This window comes from Tribolium castaneum, chromosome 1 (genome assembly GCF_031307605.1).
Source record: "Tribolium castaneum strain GA2 chromosome 1, icTriCast1.1, whole genome shotgun sequence".
NCBI classification, from domain to species: domain Eukaryota; kingdom Metazoa; phylum Arthropoda; class Insecta; order Coleoptera; family Tenebrionidae; genus Tribolium; species Tribolium castaneum.
Genome location: NC_087394.1, coordinates 3,441,411 through 3,462,940, shown reverse-complemented (window position 1 = coordinate 3,462,940; position 21,530 = coordinate 3,441,411). Strand labels below are relative to the sequence as shown.

Below are 21,530 nucleotides of genomic sequence, written 5' to 3'. Positions count from 1 at the left end.
AGTAGAAATTAGGTTGAATCCTCAACTTTTTACAAATCCACCAAAAGAAAATAGTTCCAGAACATAAATGTAATACAGTAGAATTTCAAAAACTCAAATAGTTACGAAAATTTGTGTTAGCATGAATAACTGAAAAAAAAAACAATTTACTAAGTTAACAAAATAAGGCTATTATTGCAAATTTTTCAACACAAAAAGTAATTGGCTGCAAAAATATTTTTTATTATTTTTTAGGTCATTCTAAGATAAACGATATTTAAATGTTGTTTTGTGAAAGAAGTTATAAAAAAATTCTAGACTTATGAAAAACTGTCTGTATTATCACAAAAAAAAAGTTTAGAAAAGTACATTGTGCATCAGTTAAACGAAAAAAAGCCGGTTAACCCCTCACAATTCTTCGGTCAAATTGATTAACACTGTATTGAAACCGGCAATCAAACAAATCTTAACAAAGAATAATTTATTGTCTATCATAAGATAATAATAATTTATCAATAAAAGTTGCTCAAAACGAACTTCTCTTTTAATTCTAATGAAAATTCCTAAAAAATTATATTAATATTTTGTTTCTTTTCGATTTTTATTTTTGCTTTTTAACTTAAATACGTATTCAGTTTAAGAAAAATAATCTTTAAAGTTTTATAATGTAAGAAGCGACATTATCACATTTAAGGAAATAATCCTTAATATTTTCAAAAATGAATTAAAAAAATTGACCATGAAAAAAATCAAAAAACATTTTTAATTTTTAATGTTTAAATTGTTCTTTTTCTTAAGTAGAACAGCATATTTGTGCACATTTTTTTTATTAAATTAATTCACCTAGCTTTTGCAATTTATATTTCCTAGTTATTAATAATTTTGTTATTCCGCAAAAAATTAGTGAACCAAAAAACTTCAAAAATATAGAGTTATATTAAAAAACCTACTTAACTAATAAATTAAACATGTGTTGTCACATAACAGTTCTCTCATTTGTCCTTAAACTCCAAAATCTTGATTTTCAGTTAATAACACAATAGAATTATGAAAGGTATGTCTATTTTTTTGAAACACAAAACGTATTGTATTTTCCACTCACGATAAAACCAAACGATTAGAATTTCCTTGCAAGGACCAAACCTGATTTTTTTCACAAAATTTCAGTCAATTAAAAACGAAATAATTCCATTAGCCGGTCGTTTCAGAAGTCGCTATTTCACTACAACATTCTTCTCCGATAACGTCAATTAAAAAATACTAGTTATTATATATTTGGTGTGCAAAAGACAAAAATGCCAAAACGCAAGTGAAAGCCCGATATTTAAATCAATTTAAAAACGCATTATGACATTTTACCACCACTTGTTAAAAAATTGAACAATGGAATAATAAATCGAATTGTCTTTACAGTTTCTTGACCCTTGAATTTTTCTAAATATTGTTGATCACTCAAACTCAGAGACGTGACACTCAATTAATCAATGAACTTAATGAAAGCCAGTCCCAATTTTCATAAATTAGGATTATCGCAAATTAACACCGGACCCATTTTCCGTCATTTAGATAATAAACCCGCTTTCGGGGACCACACACATGCCAAAATTAATCACAAGAGCCACTCGATTTTAAATGATTTGGAAACGAACCCTCGGATTTTTCGCAAAATATCCTCACATCACTTATCAAGCACAGCACTGGCACAGGTGCAGCGTCTACTCTGCAAGAAGTCTAACTGAACAGTAAGAGAGAGAATCGCTCCATTCAAGAATCGAGACACCTCCACTGCATCGATGACACAATTTGCGGACCCAGATTCGAATTTTCGAAAAATTGTATTTTTCGGGAGGTCAATTAGCTAAATGGGACGAGATGATCGCTGGCTTAGAGCGATGGGTAATGACCCGGAAAGGTCATCAATCATGGGTTAGAACACTTCCGTTTCTTATTATTATCATTATTGTTATGTTGGCATGCCCTTTGAGGGTTGAGGCGCGTTTGGAGATGGAGATGATAAGTGAAGATGTTTTACAACGGGTTTCAGGTTTGAGGTTGATAGTTCCTCGAGACAAACCGTTACTTGGAACAGACTTGACTACTCACTTAATTATTATTCAATCGGGTTTAATTATAAAATTCATGCGTGATATTGTGCCCTACTTGGGGGATTTTTCCTGGTTGGGTTTCGCAACTTTTAGCAGTTTGGTATTCGAGACCCTTCATCACAGATTTGTATGCGCGATATGCTTTCGCCAAAGATGTATTTATTCTACATATGTTTTAATGCTTGCTCAATACGTTATTAAAGCGTCTTCATTTGAAATTTGCTTATTTGCGTAAGGAGCATTCAAATTTGCTTAACGACTTAATTGATCTTAAAGCAAGATTGTGCAATTTGCCACAAAGAGAATATCTTTTAACTTAAAGAGACGAACGAAAAAAAAACTCTATTAAACCTTTAAAATTTTACAAGAATCTCAATCGTCAAAATCTTAAAATTACTTTCAGAACAGAACTAATAATTCAAGTTCATTTCTTCGTCCAAATACTTATTTCAATCTTGAAGCTCTTAAAAAATTTAGTTCCTGTTTTTTATGACCAAACAAAGATTCCATAGACTTAAAGTTATATTTTTACGAAATTCTTAATTTCCTTGGCTTTTCAAGTTTTTAACATTGTTTTGACCTTAACTGTGTTTTCATGTTTACTCCGGAAAAAAAATAAGAAAATTTCTTAGAACTAAATAAAAAAAAAAAATTTTCAGCAAGAAGGTTGCTAATATAAGAGGATTTTTGATCCTGTTTTGTAAAATCTGCAAACAAAGTCCAAAACTCGAAACGTTTTTCAGAAAATCTCAAAAAAGACTCAAATTTTTGGTTTTTAAAACATTCAAATTTTTAGAATGTAGACAATGAACAATAATGAAATACATATTTGTATTTCAGTTATCAGTTTGGTTTTCACGTTTTTTTCTTGAGAAATAATTATATAATCTTCAATTATTTTGAATTTATTTCGACAAAGAATCGTTTTTTTTTCAGGAGAAGGAAGTAGTAAGAAGCTTGTTCATAACTGAAACTCTTAAAGCTTAAAGATTTTAAATACTATTTTTGATAAAATCTGCAAGAAAAAAATTTACAAACTTGAAATAAAAAACTGAAGACAGGAGCTGTTACATTTTTACTGAATTTTTCAAATACAGTTTTTTGGTTTTTCAAAATTTTTAGTTTTCCAAAAACCGTAAACAATATAATTTTAGGAAACATTTCGGAGTTTTTGTTTTTAAACATGTAGAGTCGCTAAAAAGTATGGACGCAGTTAAATACTATAAAAACTATTCATCAAAACTTATGGAAATTTTATCGTTTCAAATTTCTATCTGTATTTGTTCTTAGGATACAAAACTTACTTGATTTTTTTTAAATGACAGGAAGGGTCAAATGTAATATTTTTACAAAGAGTTTTTTTTCTGAGTTCAGTCAAAACTTAAAAAAATCAAACTAATAAAACTTTGAAAAATGTAAATTTTTTTAGCCTTGTAAATGTTTTCATCTATCGTTAGCTCTTTGCCTTTGCCTTAAACATCGACCAAAGAATAAGTAAAAATTATTAATAATAACATATTAAACACAAAACATGATTTGTTTGCTACAAAAGATGTTCAAAATATTTCCACTGCCTTCTTGGCTTACTGTAACCATGAATTTTTTTTTTTGTTACATTTTTACTAAATTTTTCAAATACAGTTTTTTGGTTTTTCAAAATTTTTAGTTTTCCAAAAACCGTAAACAATATAATTTTAGGAAACATTTCGGAGTTTTTGTTTTTAAACATACAGAGTAGCTAAAAAGTATGGACGCAGTTAAATACTATAAAAACTATTCATCAAAACTTATTGAAATTTTATCGTTTCAAATTTCTATCTGTATTTGTTCTTAGGATACAAAACTTACTTGATTTTTTTTAAATGACAGGAAGGGTCAAATTTAATATTTTTCGAAGAGTTTTTTTTCTGAGTTCAATCAAAACTTAAAAAAATCAAACTAATAAAACTTTGAAAAATGTAAATTTTTTTAGCCTTGTAAATGTTTTCATCTATCGTTAGCTCTTTGTCTTTGCCTTAATCATCGACCAAAAAATAAGTAAAAATTACTAATAATAACAAATTAAACACAAAACATGATTTGTTTGCTACAAAAGATGTTCAAAATATTTCCACTGCCTTCTTGGCTTACTGTCGCCATGAATTTTTTTTTTTGTTACATTTTTACTGAATTTTTCAAATACAGTTTTTTGGTTTTTCAAAATTTTTAGTTTTCCAAAAACCGTAAACAATATAATGTTAGGAAACATTTCGGAGTTTTTGTTTTTAAACATACAGAGTCGCTAAAAAGTATCGACGCAGTTAAATACTATAAAAACTATTCATCAAAACTTATTGAAATTTTATCGTTTCAAATTTCTATCTGTATTTGTTCTTAGGATACAAAACTTACTTGATTTTTTTTAAATGACAGGAAGGGTCAAATTTAATATTTTTACAAAGAGTTTTTTTTCTGAGTTCAGTCAAAACTTAAAAAAATCAAACTAATAAAACTTTGAAAAATGTAAATTTTTTTAGCTTTGTAAATGTTTTCATCTATCGTTAACTCTTTGCCTTTGCCTTAAACATCGACCAAAGAATAAGTAAAAATTATTAATAATAACAAATTAAACACAAAACATGATTTGTTTGCTACAAAAGATGTTCAAAATATTTCCACTGCCTTCTTGGCTTTCTGTCGCCATGAATTTTTTTTTGTTTCATTTTTACTGAATTTTTCAAATACAGTTTTTTGGTTTTTCAAAATTTTTAGTTTTCCAAAAACCGTAAACAATATAATTTTAGGAAACATTTCGGAGTTTTTGTTTTTAAACATACAGAGTCGCTAAAAAGTATGGACGCAGTTAAATACTATAAAAACTATTCATCAAAACTTATTGAAATTTTATCGTTTCAAATTTCTATCTGTATTTGTGATTAGGATACAAAACTTACTTGATTTTTTTTTTAAATGACAGGAAGGGTCAAATTTAATATTTTTACGAAGAGTTTTTTTTCTGAGTTCAATCAAAACTTAAAAAAATCAAACTAATAAAACTTGGAAAAATGTAAATTTTTTTAGCCTTGTAAATGTTTTCATCTATCGTTAGCTCTTTGCCTTTGCCTTAAACATCGACCAAAATATAAGTAAAAATTATTAATAATAACAAATTAAACACAAAACATGATTTCTTTGCTACAAAAGATTTTCAAAATATTTCCACTGCCTTCTTGGCTTTCTGTCGCCATGAAATTTTTTTTCGATCAGTTTCACTTAAATGTACCATTGTTAACTAACTATCACAGCACACAAGTTTAATTTTTGGCTAATTTTCAAGTGACAGATCCCTAATAATAGTATTTTCAAAGCTAACTTAGTTTTACTTTTGCAGAAATCCAGGATAAAATTTATGATTTTTTTTTACCTATTAATAAAAATAAAGGTGGATATTATCCTAAAATACTAATTTCAGAAAAAGATAATGCTCTTTTAAAAATCATTAAAGTTGATCCTTCGTGTCATTCAAAAAAAAATCAAGTTAGCCTTGTATTTTCAAAATAAATGACGACAGTAAATTGAAAAGATCTCAGATGATAGAATTTAAACACTTTTAACTCTTTCCCAAATTTCAGTGTTCTGTTAAACCGTTTATTAAATTTAACAACTAAGTTTGTTTAAAAAAAAATTAATCTTTTTTGGAAAATTGCAAAAATCTGGTGAAGACGAAATTTGTGTTATTTTTACGGAGCTCAAACTTGATTTCCTCTAATTCATTTTGGAAAAAAACATTCCGTGATCAGAAAACTAACGTTCTGTTTTCAGCACAGTTTGTTGACAAATGATTCAATTATCAAAAGAAACCTGCAAAAACATTAAAACTTTTTGAGTTTTAACAAAATGACGATAATTTGTTTTGGTTAAAATTAAGAAAAAACTTTTGTGACTGCAAGTTATTTTAGCAATATTCAAGTGTACAGTTCTTGTTCCACATTTCGCTCGATTGTAATTTATTATTTTGAATATTTTCTCTGTTGAGCTATTCCAAATTTGTTCCAATTTTGAACGCACCATCGGCTCGTATTTGCATAAACAATATTTTCTATTCTCGTTTTCACTATTATGATAAACCTGACTCTAATGAGCCTAATTATCTTTTTTTCTACAATTTCCGCCCACAATTTCATATTCTAATAATGCTTTCTTGTCGTAGTTTCACTCATAATTGTCGAAAAATTTTCTAAATTTTATCTCTTCTCGCTTCTGCTTAATCACTATAAATCCCGCTAATTAAAAGCATGTAAGTGCCATTTGCGTAAAAATCCACCTCCACGTGCCTTATTGTGCATTCCTCCTGTTTTCCGGCGCGATGTTATCAAGGAGTCACGACCCGGAATGATTTGCCATAAAGCACCCGACTAATAAATTCTTATTTATTTAAATGGGTTAGAACGTGACGCCGCACCACTTAAGCCGACTAAATCAGACCATACTTTCCAGTAGTCGGACGCATTCTAATCGCCGATTTATTTATGCAAGAGGTGAACATTTGCATTAAAAGTGCAAGTTTCTATTCTATTCAGAACGAAACTGAAAAAATCGCGAAATCTGAAGCTCAAGGCTAATAAAACGACAATTATTAAAACAAACTAGCAACAGAGATGGTTTTCTTGGGATTTCGCTCGAGTAATTGAGCGGAAGTGTTAAAGTGATGCGCGAAAGTGGGTTTTTATCAAATCAGGCAGTTATCGAAATCCAGGAAGAGTCACTTTTGTGGGGAAAAAATTTTCACGATAAACACTTCCGCAATTTGAATTTTTCTGCTAAATTTTCATTTTTCGTATTCCGAAAAATTCACTTTCATTAACTTGGTGTTTTTGCCACAGTAATTATACTAGGATAATTATGTTTAATGAGGGACACAAAAACATTATTATGTATAATTCTATTAATTACGTTTGTTGAAGAAGGAATGATAAACTTGTTTGCAGAATGTTGTGAACACTGAATCAAACTCCTATTAAATATTCAAGAGTTTAGTCAGACAAGATGCAAACTGTCATAACTGTAGTTGTTTGATTGCGAGCATTATCTTGTTGAAAGATCACATTACTTAGTTGGCAGTAGCGATACCTTTATTGGATAATACAGTTTACTTTAATTACCATTTTAAGTTTAATATAAAATCGATGTACGTGTTTAATACGAACATCTGGGAACCGGAGTGCTCTAGAATTTTTCTGAACCTCTATTAGTTTATTAATAACCCAGTTTATGTAGTTTTCTTAAGATCAAAGTGAAAGAAATTTTATTCCAGATTGCACATTCATATCAGGCGTTAAATAAGAAAAAAATACTGAGTTAATTGGCGGTTTTTTAACATTTTTGTTAAAATTTTGTTTTTCGAAACGTTCCTAACGCCTTAAATTTTAAAGCTTTAAAAAACAGTTCAAAACAAAGAATTTTGCTAGAAACAAAAGTTTAATTAATTTTATTAAAAATAAATATAAAGTGTTTTCGAATGACTTGATTGGTAAAAACAGTAAAAACAAAGTTTTTTGGAAATTTTAAATCATAAAAAATCACAAAAATAGTAAAAAACATAAAGTTAGTTATGTTTCCGAAATGAATTAGAGAAAATCAAGTTTGAGTTCCGTAAAAATGACACAAATTTCGTCTTCACCACATTTTTGCAATTTCCCGAAAAAGCATTAAATTTTTTTTTAACAAACTAAGTGGTTAAGTTTAACAAACAATTTAACAGAGTACTTTGAAATTTGGGAAACAGTTAAAAGTGTTTAAATTCTATCATCTGAGATCTTTTTCAATTTACTATCGTCATTTATTTTGGAAATACAAGGCTAACTTGATTTTGTTGAATGGCACGAGGGATCAACTTTAGTAATTTTTTAAAGAGCATTTTTTTTCTGAAATTAGTATTGTAAGGTAATACTCACCTTTATTAATAGGGAAAAAAATTAAAATTAAAAAATTTATCTTGGATTTCTACAAAAGTAAAACTAAGTTAGCTTTGAAAATAGGAATCTGACACTTGAAAATTAGCCAAAAATTAAACTCGTGTGCGTTAATAGTTAGTTAACAATGGTACATTTAAGTGAAACTGATCGAAAAAAAATCCATGTTGGTTGGTCATGGCGACAGAAAGCCAAGAAGTCAGTGGAAATATTTTGAACATCTTTTGTAGCAATCAAATCATGTAATTTGTGTTTAATTTGTTTTTATTAAATTTTTTTTAAGTTTCGACTAAACTCAAAAAAAAACCTTTCGTAAAATTTTAAATCATAAAAAATCACAAAAATTGTATAAAACATAAAGTTAGTTCTTTGATAACGGAATGTTTTTTTCCGAAATGAATTAGAGAAAATCAAGTTTGAGCTCCGTAAAAATAACACAAATTTCGTCTTAACCACATTTTTGCAATTTCCCGAAAAAGCATTAAATTTTTTTTAATAAACTAAGTGGTTAAGTTTAATAAACAATTTAACAGAGCACTTTGAAATTTGGAAAACAGTTAAAAGTGTTTAAATTCTATCATCTGAGATCTTTTTCAATTTTCTATCGTCATTTAATTTGAAAATACAAGGCTAACTTGATTTTGTTGAATGGTACGAGGGATCAACTTTAGTAATTTTTTAAAGAGCATTTTTTTTCTAAAATTAGTATTGTAAGGTAATACCCACCTTTATTAATAGGCAAAAAAATTAAAATTAAAAAAATTTATCTTGGATTTCTACAAAAGTAAAACTAAGTTAGCTTTGAAAATAGGAATCTGACACTTGAAAATTAGCCAAAAATTAAACTCGTGTGCGTTAATAGTTAGTTAACAATGGTACATTTAAGTGAAACTGATCGAAAAAAAATCCATGTTGGTTGGTCATGGCGACAGAAAGCCAAGAAGTCAGTGGAAATATTTTGAACATCTTTTGTAGCAATCAAATCATGTAATTTGTGTTTAATTTGTTTTTATTAAATTTTTTTTAAGTTTCGACTAAACTCAAAAAAAAACCTTTCGTAAAATTTTAAATCATAAAAAATCACAAAAATTGTATAAAACATAAAGTTAGTTCTTTGATAACGGAATGTTTTTTTCCGAAATGAATTAGAGAAAATCAAGTTTGAGCTCCGTAAAAATAACACAAATTTCGTCTTAACCACATTTTTGCAATATCCCGAAAAAGCATTAATTTTTTTTTAAAACTAAGTGGTTAAGTATAATAAACAATTTAACAGAGCACTTTGAAAATTGGGAAACAGTCAAAAGTGTTTAAATTCTATCATCTGAGATCTTTTTCAATTTTCTATCGTCATTTATTTTGAAAATACAAGGCTAACTTGATTTTTTTGAATGGCACGAAGGATCAACATTAATAATTTTTTAAAGAGCATTTTTTTTTCTGAAATTAGTATTGTAAGGTAATACCCACCTTTATTAATAGGGAAAAAAATTAAAATTAAAAAATTTATCTTGGATTTCTACAAAAGTAAAACTAAGTTAGCTTTGAAAATAGGAATCTGACACTTGAAAATTAGCCAAAAATTAAACTCGTGTGCGTGCGAACATCTTTTGTAGCAAACAAATCATGTAATTTGTGTTTAATTTGTTTTTATTATTTTTTTTTAAGTTTCGACTGAACTCAAAAAAAAACTTTTCGTAAAATTTTGAATCTTAAAAATCACAAAAATTGTATAAAACATAACGTTAGTTCTTTGATAACGGAATGTTTTTTTCCAAAATGAATTAGAGAAAATCAAGTTTGAGCTCCGTAAAAATAACACAAATTTCGTCTTAACCACATTTTTGCAATTTCCCGAAAAAACATTAATTTTTTTTTTTAAACTAAGTGGTTAAGTATAATAAACAATTTAACAGAGCACTTTGAAATTTGGGAAACAGTTAAAAGTGTTTAAATTCTATCATCTGAGATCTTTTTCAATTTTCTATCGTCATTTATTTTGAAAATACAAGGCTAACTAGATTTTTTTGAATGGCACGAAGGATCAACTTTAATAATTTTTTAAAGAGCATTTTTTTCTGAAATTAGTATTGTAAGGTAATACCCACCTTTATTAATTAATAGGCAAAAAAAATTAAAATTAAAAAAGTTTATCCTGGATTTCTGCAAAAGTAAAACTAAGTTAGCTTTGAAAATAGGAATCTGACACTTGAAAATTGATCATCATGTAATTTGTGTTTAATTTGTATTTATTAATTTTTTTTAAGTTTCGACTGAACTCAGAAAAAAAAACTTTTCGTAAAATATTAAATCACAAAAAATCAAAAAAATAGTATTTTTGTAAAAAAACTTGAACTGAAAATTTCACAAAACAAAGTGGTATGACATGAACACGAACCTTCCTAAACCGTTAAACAAAATATATGCATTAGTGGCTTTTAAATTGTTACTTTGGCAGCTCGTAATTTATCAAAGCTCGCGTTTATTGGTCTAATAAATAACAGAAAAACAATTTAGGACATCAATCCTGGCTCATAATCGAATCCGTTTGTAACAAACCGCACCTTAACCCAAACCGAACCGTGAGAAGCTTTGATATTTTTGAAAAAACTTATATGATCCAATTGGCACTGACCTTGAACACATTCAAGATCAAAATCATAACTTTCGAAGCGATTAAGCTGTTTACACTCATCACGAATTTCACTTTTTTAATTGAACGGAAACAATTATCGGAAGAAAGTGATGCGAATATGCGTTTTGTACCAATTTTTTCGGGCCTTAAGAATCTCAATTCGGTGTCCCGCTAGATGGCGCGGTTGCGTTCCCGCTATCGCGATTATTGTGCACAGTTAAGACGGCTTTTTGTCTCTCCTCCAAGTCGGCGTAATTGCGAAGATCGATCTGTGTTTGTGTGAGACGGGTTTTTGCAAGAATGACTACTGTTAAAGCACCGGTAAATGATTCTAATTATGTTGACCGGTTTTGTAGTATTTTTCAAAAATCGAGGTGAAAGTTGTTATGCTAATGCCGCTTTTTTGCTGGAGAGTACGTACCGATTGTTGTATGCGATGAGTTCGTGGAGGAGATAACCCATATTGAGGGGTTTTGTTAACCTGGGGTTAAGAGAACTCTCACTAAAAAACCGGTGAACCTGGGGGTTTCCTCGAATAAACTGGATTCGAGTAGAGACTAGGCTAATAATAACGAAATAAATTGGTACATGGATCAGGAATCGTGGCCAGGATTCTCGCGAAAACAACATCAAGAAAATAATTAATTGAGATTAAAACGGGGAAACATCAAAACAACAATAAACATTTTTCATTGGTTTTTATGATCGTTGACATGTTTCTTTCAACAAAAGCGACTTTCTTCGCATTTATTGGTTCAAAACATAAATTAGCAATAAGTTAACGTCACGGTTAACTAAAAATTTCAAACTATATTTCAAAACCCTGATCAATGTTGAAATTTTAACGTTTCTCGCCCTAACACGAACTGCTGAAAATTTAAAACATTGAGTGTTTCAAAAAAAAATTATTAACAGAAAAGATTCTGATAATTGAAAATTTGTAATTTCTAATGCTGACCCGATATTTCAGCTGAAAATCGTAAAATTTTATGAAACTAAATTTTTTAAACAACTTATGGTAATTTGACAATTATTACAAAGTCCAGAATTTTTTATTTTCCTCAAGGTTTGTAATTTTTATTTTTTCATCAAAGGCTGTGTTGTCGATAATAAGTAAGAACACGATTCCAGTAGATAACGGGTTTTTCAGGAAATTAAATCTTAAACCCTCAATATTTTTTTAGGAAGTTATCATCATATACTCGTAGGAAAGCTAAAAACCCTTTGTTTTCTCGAATAAAAAAATTCTTTGGTGTTTTTGGACTAGGTGTTACTAAAATATAATTTTATGGCAACATTTCGCTTTTATTATTAAACCATCTTCAGGCCGTCAATTGTTTATATGGTGTTCAGGCATTTGGGTTCGACTGCTTTTGCTTTGTTTTCTTGTAATTTGTTCTCTTCATCAGATTTTTTAGCTGAAGTTTCAAAAATCTCATTGAAACAACTCGAAAATACTTTGTTTCTTCGTACACTTTCTAAAGTTTCTAAATATTTAACTAAATTGTTGAGAAATTTTTGATTTATATTTTTTAAAATCTGGGAAGAATTGTACATTACCTATGTCATGATATTACATTTCCAATTTTTTACAAAATTTCTAGCCTTTAAATTCTTTTTCTCTATCTGATTCTGTGTTTTTGATAACAGATATAATACAATTACTTTCAGGATAATCTTAAAAACTCAACCAAACAGAATTTAGAAACAGAATTTAGAATTTCTTCAGTTTTTCCAATCGAAAATCGTAAAAAACACCGAATTTTTCAGGAAAATATTAAGATCGCAATATTTTTTAAGAAATTAATAACATGATAAAAAATTACACTTAAAAATCTTAGATTCAAACATTCTGACTTCTCTTGGCACTTTTTGTAGTGCTGATTTAAGACTTAAAAAAAATTCCAAAAAATTAATCTTCTTTTTGTGACCTGATTTTTCAGTTGGAAATCATAGAATTTCAATAAAAGACACCAAGATTCGGGAAAATTGCTGAAATTTTCTGAAATCAATTTTTTCTATGGTTAAAATCTGAAAACCTGGATTGACCTGACCTGACCTGACCTGATTTATAAGCCGAAAATCATAAAATTTCAATAAAAAACACCAAGATTCTGAAAAAGTGCTAAAATTTTCTGAAATAAAGTTTTTCCATAATTAAAATCTGAAAATCTTCAAGATCTGAATTTCCATTGCAAAATCATGATTTTTTTTATGTATCTGATGCTGTGTTATTGGTTATAAAGCACAAGATTTCAGATAAGGATTTTTCAGAAAAATTATAAAGAGTAAATATTTTTTAAAAAGTTTGTTTAAAGTCTTTAGATTTCAAAGTTATTAATTTTTTCATAATTTTTAAGTTCCACGAACTGCTGAAAAATTTAAACTTTGAGTGTTTTTAAGAATATATATAAATGATTAACCAAGAAGAATCTTCAAAATTCTTCCATGGACACATTTCAAAAATATTAACGCCAACAATTTTAAATTTAATAAAACGACTACCATTGGATTCTGAGTTCTTTAATTTTCATTAAAATTTGTATTCTTTAAGTTCCATTTAATTTGCTAATGCTATGTTGTCAGTAATAAGAAATAAAAAAAACAGGACAATCTTCGAAATATAAGACCATTTTAAAAAAAATCTCAAAATTTTAACACAAACTTCCGAAAAATTGAAATTTTGATTATTTAACAAAAAAAACTCATGTTAAGAACTGCTAGAAAAAAATCGTCTCCTGACCAAGATTCTCAGAAACGAAACTAATTAATTAAAATTAAAACGAGAAAACATCGTAACAACAATAAACATTTTTCATTGTTTTTTATGACCATCGACAGGTTTCTTTCAACAAAGCGACTTTCTTCGTATTTATTGGATCGCGCTTCATTTAAACAACCTTCAAAAAATAAATTAGCAATAAAAAATAGAAAGAGCCACTTGCCAACTTTTAAAATTACTGGCCACGTTTTGGCAAACTCGTTGAATTATTATAAAGAAATTTCGAGTGAAAAAAAAACTGTCAGCCATCTGATCATTTCCTTGTCAATGTTCACTGGTTTACAAAACCATAAACCAATTACGCGATTCCACGGCTCAGTGGCGTCTCGTCGAAGGTCGTCCGTGCGTATTTTTTCCACTTTTCCAACTCACGTTAAATTTCTTTGTTATGACACGCCGATCATTACCTGAGCTAAATTATTGTTCCAGTTCGCTTGCAAAAGCATCGCTCGTTGCGACATTTTGACAGAAACAAATCGATATTGTTGCACCCTAACAAGCAAATCATGTTGTTTCCAATTACGAAACTTTAATGCCACACATTATTTCCATTTTTGCGATATTTTCTCTGCGACTTGCGTGACATTTCGATTGTGGTCAATCGAACTGTTGGCAATAAATTCGTTAGATTATTTGATCCCGAGACGAGGAGTTCAAGCGGTCGTTAATTTTTGTTTCAATTATTTTTTCTATCCATCGATTGGTGTAATTAGAGGCGGAAAAATTTATGACCCGCGGATCAAGCAGCCGAGTGCTGAATCATTTTATTATGAAAATTTGCGTTACACAATGGAATCGGCCAAATCCCAGTCAGATCTTGACGTGTTTAGATTTAGAAGTCCTCATTTTCGCTAAACAACGAGTTTGAGTCATTCGGTACACTAATATCTGGACCTACTCCAAAATTTCTGCAGCACGAGATTATCTTTAGATTTCGTTCGATGTAATTATGGATTACACACTTGCACGCTCCGTCTGCCAATTAAAAAGTGAAATAAAAACGACCAATTTTTGTGTAATCACTTCCTCCTAATTATATTATTGACCGAGTTTTCGGACACTTGTTTGTTTTCACTTTAGCTCTAATGGGTTTTTTCAGACGTTTCAATTTGTAAATTTACTAATTTGCTCCAAATAGTGCCATCTCAACTATCGCTTCTTAAGTTAATTTTTCCAATATCACTTTTAATGTAAATATTTTGTGCAGCAATCTTTCAGATGTCATTTAAGAAAATTAAAAATTTTCAATTTTTTTAATTTTTCAGTATTTCGTGTTAAGACCTCGGGAAAAGTTAAAATCTGTAGAAAAGTCAAGAATTTGATAAAATGAAAAAAAAATTAAATTCATGAGTCAAAAGTTTCATAACGTTTTTAGAGATTTGTTTTTCAAAAATTCAGAATTTTAGAGTTATTATCTTTGAAATCTTTTCATGAAATTTCCAGATCTTCAGATAAACATCATCAGGTGATAAAAAACAAATTTTTCAAAATTTTTAATTTTCCCGAAATTTTCAGTAGTTTGAGTTTGGAAAAAATAGTGAGGTTCTAAACTTGTCTTAAAAACATCGATACCAAAATCTTATGTCTTATTACACACAACAGAGCAGATAATATTTATGAAAAAAAAAATAAAACATTTAAATTAAAAAAAAATATATGTAAATCGTTAACCAAGAAAAAACTGAAAAATTAAAATCCTTTTTTCTTTGAACTGAGATCTTAAAAAAAAGTTAGCGCCAAAAATTCTAAATTAAAAAAAACGGCTACCATCGGATTCTTAGTTCTTTAATTTTCATTAAAATTTGTATTCTTTGAGATCTATTTAATTTGCTAATGCTATGTTGTCGGTAATAAGAAATAAAAAAAAAACAGAACAATCTTCAAAATACTTTTTGTAAAGATAAGACCATTTTAAAAAAATCTCAAAATTTTAACACTAACTTCCGAAAAAGTGATATTTTGACTATTTAACAAAAAAAACTCATGTCAAAAACTGCTAGAATAAAGTCGTCTCCTGACCAAGACTCTCAGAAACCAAACTAATTAAAATATAAAAATATAAAATATAAATAAAAATCCAGAATTTTGTTTATATCTTTGAGGTCTTTCAATGGATTTTTCTAAATATTTTCAGTTAAAACATCAGATCAAAAAAATACTGCTTTCCAATAACTAAATACATTTTGATTAGATATTTTTATGTTTTTTTTACTCTTAAAATTTCAGATCAGTTCTGCGTTAAAGTCAGAATTTTTATTCGTAATTTCAGGTTATTATGTTATTTTTAAAAAAGTTTTAAAAAATCATAAGTTGGAAATAAAATTTGACTTTTTTTGAAAAAATATTAAACTCTTATAATTTTTAAATAAAAACTTAATTTAAATATTAAACTTAGACCAAAATTTACAAAATGCATTCATATCTTGAACATAATGCTAAATAAAGTGTTCAAAAAAAAGAACACAATTAAAATAATCACAAAGAATAAATTTTTCGGTAAATCACTTCGTAAAATCTAAATGTAAAAAATAACATGATATAAAATAACATAATAGTTAAAAGCTCGGTAAAAAGTGAAAAAATATTATTAATTAATTAAGGTATAACAAAAAAGATACTGATTGCAATACTTACTGAAAAAAATAAAGCCTTCGAGATCTTAAAAAATCCTGAAAATCCTCAAAATTTTTACTAACTCCAATTTTAACGTGTTAGGAAATGATAAATTTGCAAAAACTGGTTTAAAAACTTCAGGTTTTATGTAAAATAACCGAAACTTTATTTATTATTGTCATTATTATAATTAATATTGAATTTATATGCTAGTCCAAAAAATTCGTTGCCCAAAGAAAAAAAAATAAGAATGAAAAAAATTAAACAAGAATTTAAACTATAAATCCTGAGACAGATATTGAAAAATTCAGATGAAAAATTCTGAATCTAAGCGTTAATATCCTTGAGGTTTTTCAATGGGTTTTTTAATACTTTTAGCTGAAATATCAGAGTAAACAAGGAAGTACAGTTTTTCAATGTCCAGATCCTTCTTGGTTAGATAATTGTGTGCAGTTTTTTTACTCTCAAAATTTCAAATCTGCTGTGCAAAACCCATTAAAGTTAGAATTCGTAGAACAAATTTGAGTTTTTTTTTAACCTCAACCCTATTGTGTTAATTTCTTTTCTAAAAACGAAAATATTCAAATACTGAATTTCTTAATCTGTCCCAAAAAATCCGTTACCCAAAAAAAAAAAAAATAATTACATATTCTTAGAAAAATATTTAAAGAATCAGTTGTAGAATTCAGAATCTAAGCGTTAATATCTTTGAGATTTTTCAATAAAATCTACAAATTTTCAGAATTTTAAAACCTTATTAGGTTTTTTAACCATAATTATCTTGAAAACAACTAAATTTATAAAGTTGTGCTAACCAAAATGTACTCAAAAGTACGGTGCAAAAAATCCACTGGAAGAAATTTTCAGCAAATCAGTTCGAGAAAGTATTTGTAAAAATAATAACACAGTGGTAAAAAGTTAAAAAAACATTATTATTAATTGTTTACTGTAGCAAGAAAGACGTTCGCTGAAATATTTACTGAAAGAACTAATGTCTAAAAAATTTTTAAAAAATTTAAGAAATGATAATCAATCAAAACTTCGGCAGATTTTTCAAAAATTGGTTTTTTTAAACGACGAAAAAACGCAAAATCTTGAAGAAAAAATATTCTAATAGCGACCTTTATATTTTAAATAATCAGCTTATTTAAACAACGCCAAAACATTTTAAATTTTCTTGGCAAACGATTGACGCGCAACCAACAACACACGCCAGAGTTATAACAAATAGCCTAGCTCACTACCGCATCAAAAAGCGCACATTTCTCCGCTGGGCGAAATTCTTCCGATGACTAAACACGAATTGTTATTTCTTTTAAATTACATTTTTTTTCCAAAACCGCAACTCGAAAAAATTTCCAAGTCTTGAAAACTTGGTCCGGAATCACAAACGTGGCGTAATACAGCGCTGTTAATTCAAGTGACTATACATCATACTCACTTTGATTGAAAACCCTCAAACTCTTCTTGCTGTTCACTGATAGAAGCTTCGAGGTCAAGGTAAGACCCATAATCCCCATCTTTGTACAACTGAAGTGCCGCATCATCCAACTGTAACAAACACAGTCAGAAATAAATATCGTCGAGAGAAAAGAAAAATCCATAAATTATTACAAGTCGAATAATAAAAAAATATGTTTTATTCATCTATAAAAACAATAGTTAATAAAAATCGATGGCATTTATGGCCGCTGGATGGAAGTGACATCAATCAAGTGTTAATTGGACGCGAAGATGTCGATGACTTAATTACTAGAAACCGGCCTTGAAATATGTCAAAAAATCTTTTTTATAAAGGCGCAACAATGAGTGTGGGCGGGTCTGGCTCATATGGTGCTAATTAGATAATCACTCAAAGCCATGAGAACGGAGTCAGTGGCCCATCAACCCATATTTCGCACTTTCAAGAGATTTAATTAGAGTTTCACGTCAAAAAAGTACGAAAATATCAAAATAAACAAACAAAAGTGTGCTCTACTTTGATTTAAACACCACACAATAGTAAGAAAAATTCCGATAATTGTGTCAAAGGTGAATTAATCTTTACAAGAAATTCCCTAACCGATGATAAGCGTCTTTATTCTAAAACTTTCGTTTTTGTTTTTCCAAGTGCTACCTCAGTTTGCTGTATTTCAATAAATAAAAGTGAAAACAGGGCTGTGTTAAATTATTTTAGAATAGTTTCTTTAATTTTTTTATTGTTATTTATCTTGATTTCAGCTTAATAGATTAAATACAGAGGTGTTAAGAGTTCTTTTAAATATATATACAGGGTGGCCCAGCTTAGCTCCCGTCTTATGTAGCTCAGTTATTAGTCAAGTTGGACTTTTGATATTTACACTCTAGAACGTATTTCAGGAAAATATTCTTGATTATACAGAGTGTCCCAAAAAAAGTATGACGTCAATATAATAATTTTTTTAATGGCAGACTATTATTATTTGTGCTCATTAGGATACTATTTTAGTTTTTTACATGTTCCTAATTATTTTTTCAAAGCGGTTCAGGGATTATTGAAAAAAATAAAAACCAAAAAATATATTTTTTTTAATTTAAAAACCAAGGTGTAAAACCGATTTTTTTGGTTTATATTTTTTTAACAATAATCCCTGAACAGATTAAAAAAACTTTAGGAACATGTAAGATGCTAGAAATTTAAAAAAATATATTACTACGTCATGCTTTTTTGAGACGCTCTGTATAATCATTTATTTATTATTGTTATTATTAAAATTAATATTGAATTTTTATGCTAGTCCCAAAAAATTCGTTACCCAGAGAAAAAAAGAAAAAACAAGAATAAAAAAAATAAAATAAGAATTTAAACTATAAATTCTGAGAGAAATATTGAAAAATTCAGATGAAAAATTCTGAACCTAGAGGTCTTTCAATGTTTTTTTAATACTTTTAGCTGAAATATCAGAGTAAACAAGGAAGTACAGTTTTTCAATGTCCAAATCCTTCTTGGTTAGATATTTGTGTGCAGTTTTTTTACACTCAAAATTTCAAATCTGCTGTGCAAAAGACATTAAAGTTAGAATTTGTAGAACTAATTTTTTTAACCTCAACCCTATTGAGTTAATTTCTTTTCTAGAAACGACAATATTCAAATACTGAATTTCTTAACCTGTCCCAAAAAATCCGTTACCCAAAAAAAAAAAAATTACATATTCTTAGAAAAATATTTAAAGGATCTGTTGTAGAATTCAGAATCTAAGCGTTAATATCTTTGAGGGTTTGCAATAGAATCTAAAAATTTTCAAGATTTTGAATAAGCGTCTTTATTCTAAAACTTTCGTGTTTTTTTTTCAAGTGCTACCTCAGTTTGCTGTATTTCAATAAATAAAAGTTAAAATATGGCTGTGTTAAATTATTTTAGGGTAGTTTCTATAATTTTTTTATTGTTATTTATCTTGATTTCAGCTTAATAGATTAAATACAGAGGTGTTAAGAGTTCTTTTAAATATATATACAGGGTGGCCCAGCTTAGCTCCCGTCTTATGTAGCTCAGTTATTAGTCAAGCTGGACTTTTGATATTTACACTCTAGAACGTATTTCAGGAAAATATTCTTGATTATACAGAGTGTCCAAAAAAAAGTATGACGTCAATATAATAATTTTTTTAATGGCAGACTATTATTTTTTGTGCTCATTAGGATACTTTTTTAGTTCCTTACATGTTCCTAATTATTTTTTCAAAGCGGTTCAGGGATTATTGAAAAAAATAAAAACCAAAAAAAAGTTTTTTTAATTTAAAAACCAAGATGTAAAACCGATTTTTTTGGTTTATATTTTTTTAACAGTAATCCCTGAACAGATTAAAAAAACTTTAGGAACATGTAAGAAGCTAGAAATTTAAAAAAATATATTACTACGTCATGCTTTTTTGAGACGCTCTGTATAATCATTTATTTATTATTGTTATTATTAAAATTAATATTGAATTTTTATGCTAGTCCCAAAAAATTCGTTACCCAGAGAAAAAAAGAAAAAACAAGAATAAAAAAAATAAAATAAGAATTTAAACTATAAATTCTGAGAGAAATATTGAAAAATTCAGATAAAAAATTCTGAACCTAGAGGTCTTTCAATGTTTTTTTAATACTTTTAGCTGAAATATCAGAGTAAACAAGGAAGTACAGTTTTTCAATGTCCAGATCCTTCTTGGTTAGATATTTGTGTGCAGTTTTTTGACACTAAAAATTTCAAATCTGCTGTGCAAAAGACATTAAAGTTAGAATTTGTAGAACTAATTTTTTTAACCTCAACCCTATTGTGTTAATTTCTTTTCTAGAAACGACAATATTCAAATACTGAATTTCTTAACCTGTCCCAAAAAATCCGTTACCCAAAAAAAAATTACATATTCTTAGAAAAATATTTAAAGAATCTGTTGTAGAATTCAGAATCTAAGCGTTAATATCTTTGAGGTTTTGCAATAGAATCTAAAAATTTTCAAGATTTTGAATAAGCGTCTTTATTCTAAAACTTTCGTGTTTTTTTTTCAAGTGCTACCTCAGTTTGCTGTATTTCAATAAATAAAAGTGAAAACAGGGCTGTGTTAAATTATTTTAGGATAATGTCTTTAATTTTTTTAGTGTTACTTATCTTGATTTCAGCTTAATAGATTAAATATAGAGGTGTTAAGAGTTCATTTAAATATATATACAGGGTGGCCCAACTTAGCTCCCGTCTTATGTAGCTCAGTTATTAGTCAAGTTGGACTTTTGATATTTACACTCTAGAACGTATTTCAGGAAAATATTCTTGATTATACAGAGTGTCCCAAAAAAAGTATGACGTCAATATAATAATTTTTTTAATGGCAGACTATTATTATTTGTGCTCATTAGGATACTATTTTAGTTTCTTACATGTTCCTAATTATTTTTTCAAAGCGGTTCAGGGATTATTGAAAAAAAATAAAAACCAAAAAATAGTTTTTTTAATTTAAAAACCAAGGTGTAAAACCGATTTTTTTGGTTTATATTTTTTTAACAGTAATCCCTGAACAGATTAAAAAAACTTTAGGAACATGTAAGAAGCTAGAAAGGCATCCTAATAGCATGCCATTAAAAAATATATCATTACGTCATGCTTTTTTGAGACGCTCTGTATAATCAAAAATATTTCGTTAAAATACGAGTATAAATAACGTCTACACAATATCAAAAGTCCAACTTTAATAGCTACGGAGCTACAGAAGATGGGGGCTGAGCTGGGCCATCCTGTATAACTTCCTAAAAATATTCATTTTTTTCATGATTTGATCAAAATCACCCAAAAGTTTTCCAAAAATAATTATAATAAAGGAAATTATTAGAATTTTAGTGTCGACGTTGCAGCTGACGATTGCGGAACAAATTTCTTTGTTGATTAAAACTTTTTGAAAACAATGCAGTCGATTTCGTTATTATTTATGGAGACTTTTATTGCTTGTGCGAGTATGACTGTGAAATGAAGT

At 28.1% G+C, this 21,530-nt stretch overlaps 1 protein-coding gene across 6 annotated transcripts in view; it reads right to left on the bottom strand.

The window, feature by feature from the left end:
• Fhos (Formin homology 2 domain containing) overlaps nt 1–21,530 on the bottom strand; it is a 112,848-nt gene that overhangs the window by 32,842 nt on the left and 58,476 nt on the right. For 5 of the 6 annotated variants that reach the window (XM_015978736.2, XM_064355962.1, XM_015978745.2 and 2 more), the window contains one exon: nt 17,507–17,616. In XM_015978736.2, coding sequence (XP_015834222.1) covers nt 17,507–17,616 — 110 coding nt within the window. Of the gene's footprint in view, nt 1–11,091; nt 11,246–17,506; nt 17,617–21,530 lie in introns of those variants that run through there. The other variant, XM_064355968.1, reaches the window with a different exon arrangement.